General features: G+C 41.4%; 1 protein-coding gene across 1 annotated transcript; it reads right to left on the bottom strand.

Annotated features, from left to right (window-relative positions):
• Positions 1 to 224: 224 nt before the first annotated feature.
• Positions 225 to 6,224, bottom strand: LOC104943394 (multiple PDZ domain protein-like). Its single transcript, XM_010768777.1, has 7 exons — positions 6,163 to 6,224; positions 5,788 to 5,958; positions 4,977 to 5,177; positions 4,091 to 4,300; positions 3,119 to 3,277; positions 2,760 to 2,897; positions 225 to 530 (listed from the first exon to the last, which is right to left on the bottom strand). The coding sequence occupies exons 2-7, from the start codon at positions 5,878 to 5,880 to the stop codon at positions 225 to 227; spliced, it is 1,107 nt and encodes a 368-aa protein (XP_010767079.1). The 5' UTR covers positions 5,881 to 5,958; positions 6,163 to 6,224.
• Between the last annotated feature and the right edge of the window lie 43 nt (positions 6,225 to 6,267).

Below are 6,267 nucleotides of genomic sequence, written 5' to 3'. Positions count from 1 at the left end.
AATTGAGCGAAATGATATTGATACTGTTTGGTATTTAAAAAAATAAAAAGTATAAATTTGCCTTATATAGGTATGGTCCTACACTATATTATTCAAATATAGCATGATAGGTCCACTTTAAGTACCGCCTATATGACATTTTTTAAATATGTGGTTTATAATGAGGCTGCACAATATGAAAATTGTTAAACATGGTAATTATAATATATAGTTTGTAATCAGACTTATGGTTTTACCTTTATCAAATTTATATCTCCAATATCTTCAAAAGACATGGGTGTCTCTGCAGGTTCGTCTAATGCTCCGGTCCCTGCTTCAGAGTTTAAACACTGCTCTGGTTCCTCTTTGTCAGCGTGTGGTGCCAGGAAGTGGTCAGAGGGGCTCAGTATGGAGTTAAACGTCGGGCCTCTGAGACTGGGAGGAGAGAAAGAGGCAGACTTCTGCGGGGAGAAGGCTGGGAAATCGTCTTCGAGGCCGAGCGGTGTCTCAAAGCCGGGACGCTCCTCCAACAGGTCGAGACGAGCCGTCAGCTGCAGTAAAACAGAGCACAGCAGCTGAAGGAGCGCTACCCTCACATAGGCACACAATCGGGGGGAATTCATCTTGTTCAGTCGCCTCCCGCCCCCCTCGTAATGAGCCATAGAAAAGCCATCAGTGGCCAATAGAGAGTGGCAGGAATTACTGGAGATCTTGAGCTTGCCGTGCACAAAATGTGGTTTTATTGTAACAGCATTTAAGACTTTATTAGAGGCCTGATGAGTAGTGATGAATCTCAGCGAGCACTTCCCTCTGGGAGCCAGAGCCAGAAGTATAAATCTTTAGAAAACAGTTAGAATATGCAAATGGATAATACAAGTGGGGCTCAATGAGCAGACATGGGAAGTAGAGTAGAACAAGAAATAGGAGGTTTCATTTTAATAAGGCAGCGCTATAAATCCACAGTGAAGTGGCCTGTGACGAGTGCAGGTATGCAAACGATGCAATTATGAAGATGGGAAGGATATACCAGGCAACAGGGGGGCACATTTATTTGTGTAGGATTTAAAAAATGAAGGGAATCGCTGTGGTTTACTTTAGTGTCTATAATAAATTCACCCCATTAAAAAGTGTACATAACTTAACGATACTGTGTGTAATGAGTCATATTATGGCATGCAGAGATGACACAAATAGAAGACATTTCATCAAATGTCTGAAGGCAGAATCAGTTTCCTAAAGAACACTCAAAATTAATTACATATGACAGAGTCAAGATCGTAAAAAACTATTCAAACTTTGACTGTCACGCTCCAGGCGTAGCCAGATAAAGTTTAAGCATGCATCATTTATAGAATCGCTTTGAAAATAAATCGAGAAATTATGTTTTAAATTGGTTGGTTTATTTTAAAAGGACAGATCTAAGTCTGGTGCATTTAAAAAAAAAAAAAAACACTATACAAATCAAAGACTTCCTTTCTGATTTATAAATTTGTTATGGTCTTCTTGATCAGAATGACCGATGCATGAATGTAATCTATCAATGCACTCAGAAAAAGGAGTGCTTTATTGACAGCGTAGACTCACTTATTTAGTCTCTAAAACCCACCTTTATAGATAAAAAAACATTCATATTCCTCAAAATAAAATAATCTTAGATACTGTCAGCAAGTGAGAGAAAGCTGCTTCACCGTTTACGGTCAGTGAAGTAGATTTATAAGCAGACTTGTTGCTCTCTCTGGAGCTTTAGGGAGAAAAACTGTTCATCATCACAGGGAAAACACCGTGCCGTCTGCCCTCATACACACATCTGAAATCTGTTGTGAAATCCCCCCTGTCCTGTAAAATGTGCGAGTCCCTCTCGGCTGCACGGTTATAGTATAAATGATTCGGAAGGCCCCACAAATAAGGTCAGCCGCTGGGAAAACAGTTTGTGTGGCCCCTTGCTCTTCTTTGTTTATTTTTCTTATAGTTTAAAATCCATTTGCTGTAGCTGTTGCTGTAGGGCAGCCACAGCTACAGCTCTCACATCACAACAGAAAGTCAGAAATGTTGTTACTGCCTTCACAAAGAAAACATCTCTCCTGGCATTTGGGCGCTGCATGGTCGAAAACAAAGACTAATGACTACATGGTGAAAAAGGGCAGTTACTGTTGGCGTGCATTTGAATGTATTTTTCTGCCACTAGGGGTCTCTCAGTCAGAATGTGAGGGGTCATGGGAGGTCATTATTGGTTTAACCAAGAGCAGAATTATCCATAGATTGTTATAAGCAGTAAAAACAGAGAATAAAAGCAGTTTGACGTTACAAAGCAGAGCATTTCCCTCGGATAACTTCAGATTCAGACGTTCAGGAGTTTTTTTTTTAACAAGCCGAATTACCCACCTGATCTCCAAAATAAATGTTACCTCTAACTAAAACCATTAAAAACAATGAAAAAAGCAGTTCAAATGTCTTTCTCTGATGCTGTTTGGCTGAAAATGATCACCCTGGTTGGGCTTCAAGTTGTGGTGCCATCACCATTATCCTTCATATAATTAAAATATAGCGTGAAAAAGCACCAAGATCTAAAAGATACATGGTAAAAATGTTGTTTAAAACCGCATGAAGTGCATTTTTCACTAAATACAGTGTATATATAGAATCACTCAAATTATTCATCTGGGAGACGCGAGTACATTTGGGATAATGTGAGTACACAGAATATGCCTAGTCTGATGTGTAAATGTCAGCCATATTATTTATGTGAGAATAACGTGGGGTATATTCCCTGTGCCTCTTACCTTGGGTGTAGATGCGTGCAGATAGTCCAGGTCGGCGCTGCAGCTGCTGCCGTGCAGAGCCATCATGGACGCCTGGAAAGAGTCGTCGTCCATCGTGGAGTAAGAATGATCTAACTGCTCCGCCTCGCTGGTGTCGATCTGTGATCATCAATGGAAGAACAGTCACCAACTGGCACTAAAAACTTTATATTTGATCAATGAGGTAAACTATCTAATCACAGAAACGATTAAATCACATCATATATGGCATCAGAGTAATGGTCAATATAAGCAGAAGCAAATATGTTGAGCAAAATCTGTTTTTCCATTTTCAAGATGTTCTGATTGATTTTTTAGTTTTTTCCCAGAAGCTAACTAACCAATGCCGGCTCTGCTCGGTAAACGTTGCCCTCAGCCGGTCCTTCTTCCTCTCCTTCTTCAACCAAAATATTGTTGAAGTCAAATGAATGGATGGTGGATGATGGAGTAATTTCCTGCTCACCATAGGGGTGTGGAGAGTGGGAATATCCACATATTCCCTAGGAAAGTGGAGAAATCATTTCAGAGTCTCCAGCTTCAAATAATCTGATTTTTTAAATTGTTTTAATGACCGAATCAGGTACAAATGAGTTAGTATGGAATGAGGAAAATATGTTAGTTAGAAGTTATTGAGAGCTGATTAAAGAGAAAGATAGGGGTGCAGGAAAGTTGCCCAAACGTCACAGACAAGCTCAAGAACATTTCATATGTATTAAGCTCTTGATATTGATTTTGTGTAGCATGCAGCCTAGACACGCTACACAAAATCCCCCTCAGAAGAAGATCCCCGTCCTGCAGCAGCGGTGTTTAACTCCAGTTTCCTGCAGCTCTGTAATCTAACCTCAGCAGCCCAGAGGTCTCACTGCGTAATCCAATGGGCAGATTCAATACGGGAGAATCCAAGCTGTAAAGCTGAAAGAATGCGAGCAATTTTGCAGAGAGTGACGTACAAAGAGAGCAGGAGCCTGCAGTGGTGAACATGCTGTTGGACAGGCCCAATATTCACACAGCTGCCCCGGTGTGGTACAACAGGGCCTGGAAAATCCAATAACATAGTATGTGAAACAAGAGCGTTAAAGGCTGGATGCCTCTTCTGAATGAGCAGTGGGTGGAAAGCTAAGCCTCCTCTCTTTTTCCTGCATGAAATATTCAAGGCCTCGTAAGCTGAACCCTCATGACAAGCTGACTCACAGGGACACATTCATGACACAAAAGTATAACTAGTAAATATAAGCACACATTTGCCTTGTTATCGCCCACAACACAAGTAATATTTTCCTTCATAATAATTGAAATGCTGATTGTTTGCTTACAGGCAGCGGTTTGGACACTCCTATCTGCACCATGCCCAGCTGGGCCCCCTTCAGCGCCTGCACTGCGTCCTCCAGGCTGCCGTTCTCCAGCTCTGTGCTGTTCACGTACATGAGGCGGTCTCCTGGCAGCAGCCGGCTGTCATGCTCCGCCACACCGCCGGGAACCAGAGAGCGGATCACGATCACCGTCTTGGCCGGGTCCAGCGGATCCTGAGGCGGAGGAACAGGTGAACTTCACAGACTCAAATGTACATGGAAATCACAGGAAATGTTTTATTACGTGCTTTTTTCTGAGGAAACAGCACTCGGCTCTCCAACTAAAACAAACAAATGTGTTGTAAAATATCCTTTTCTTAACCAGAATCAATTCATAGGGTTGACCTTAACAAAAAGTCTTGGAAGCTAGTTTTAAAGAAGTTTTCAGTGATTATTTAATGGAAATATATGTAATGCTAAATGATACCTACTGTTCCCAAAATGGATGACAGGCTCAGACATTTATATAATATTTGTACAGCAGTCAGAATTAGCATTAAATATGGGTGAAAAAAGGCAATACTCGATATCGAACTTTCTGCTCCTTAGGTTTATGATAGAAACACAACATCAAAAGAACCGATCTGTGGGTTTAATGTAATATTATTAAATAAGCCATTAGGATACCATTAGATATACTTTTATTGAATCGGAAATACTTTTTTTACAAGACTTTGCACAATAAAATAAAGAATAAACAGTATGTATTTGTATATATCAACTGTGAAAGATTTAGATAATCTCTATTGAATATACAATATTAATATACAGATTGAAGTTTGCGTACTTTTTTTGAAAGGCCTGCCTACAACTAGCAAACTGTAAACAACGTATACTAAAGATTTCCCACCTGGTAGTCGAGGATGCTGAATCCCAATCCTCCTTCTCCTTTCTCCAGCTCGATGTTCTGGATCTCCAGCTCCCACATGGCCAGAGGAGAGGCTATGACCTCCTCCGTCACATTTTCCACTGTCACTGCTGCTGCTGCTGCTGCTGCCGCCTTCACCTCTGAGTCTGCAGCCGCCCGCACAATGCTCAGGTCTATTTGTTTCTGCAGAAGAAAAGCCCAAAATCCATCTGTAACAGCCTGCCTGCCTCACTTTCAGTCCCAACCCCTGGGCTGCTACCCTCCGGTATGATTCTGGCAGGAGATAAAAGGGAAATATCTCCGGGGATGCTCGGGCCTTAGCACATTATCACTGTTAAAGCTGGATAGATGAAAGTCACCTTCCCCAAGAGACTAGATGTTTCTGATGTCTCATATCTCCTGCACATGTTTGGTGCAGACATATTACTAGAATTGGTCCTAAAAAACTTTTCTCTGCTTTTTGATAAGACTTAATTCAAAGTCAATGGAGCGATTAACAGATCGTGCTAAGCTAATAACGAGCAATGGGTTTTAATAGCGGGAGAACATTGCACTCCATATTCCCTTTCATATGCAGAAATGGGAAATCATTTCATGATACATCAATGCATGCTCAGGTGTGTAGTTTCCAACTCGACTTGAATGCATCTTCTGCTACAATAGCCTTTAAAATTCAGTTTGTTTACTCCCAAATCATGCTTGACAAATGCAATCTAATGCTCATTAAAATGTATATTAAAACAATAATACATTCGAGTAAATCTGCTATGTTTGAGCATTGCATTTGCAGTACCTTTAATGCAGACACTGTAGACAGAATCTCTGGTTCTGGTTGGACATCGTGCATGTCAATCTGCAGGTGGGGGGCGGGTCTGCAACAGGTCATGTAGACGCAGAGAGGGAGCTCCTTCAGGATCCTCACCACTTCCTTGTGCGTTTCACCAATCAGAGACAAGCCGTTGACCTGAGAGAGGAGAGGCTAGCATTAGCTTCATTTAGGTGCAGTAGGTAAGTAGTAGTAGGTAAGTAGTAGGAGTAGTAGTAGTAGTAGTAGTAGTAGTAGTAGTAGTAGTAGTAGGTACATGTTGATAGTTCAGCCTTTGTAATTATTAATGGCAAAAATGTCAGAGACAAAATGGAAACACTGTTAAAAGTGTGTTTTTTGCACCTCAAGCAGTTCATCTCCACTGAAGAGCTTCCCACAGCGACCCACAGGTCCCTCGGGAAGGACGGAGCGGATGTAGTGATGGCCGCTGCTCGCCTCCAGACTGAT

Source organism: Notothenia coriiceps, unplaced genomic scaffold, assembly GCF_000735185.1.
Source record: "Notothenia coriiceps isolate Sejong01 unplaced genomic scaffold, NC01 NC01_scaffold00006034, whole genome shotgun sequence".
Lineage (NCBI taxonomy): Eukaryota > Metazoa > Chordata > Actinopteri > Perciformes > Nototheniidae > Notothenia > Notothenia coriiceps.
This window is presented reverse-complemented; position numbering and strand designations above follow the sequence as displayed.

Coding starts and splice junctions, on each gene's coding strand:
- LOC104943394 (XM_010768777.1), bottom strand. CDS start 5,880: ATGACCTGTTGCAGACCCGCCCCCCACCTGCAGATTGACATGCACGAT. Junction 3,278..4,090: donor GAGTGTCCAAACCGCTGCCT/GTAAGCAAACAA, acceptor CCACTTTCCTAG/GGAATATGTGGATATTCCCA. Junction 531..2,759: donor TGCACGCATCTACACCCAAG/GTAAGAGGCACA, acceptor GTTTTACTGCAG/CTGACGGCTCGTCTCGACCT.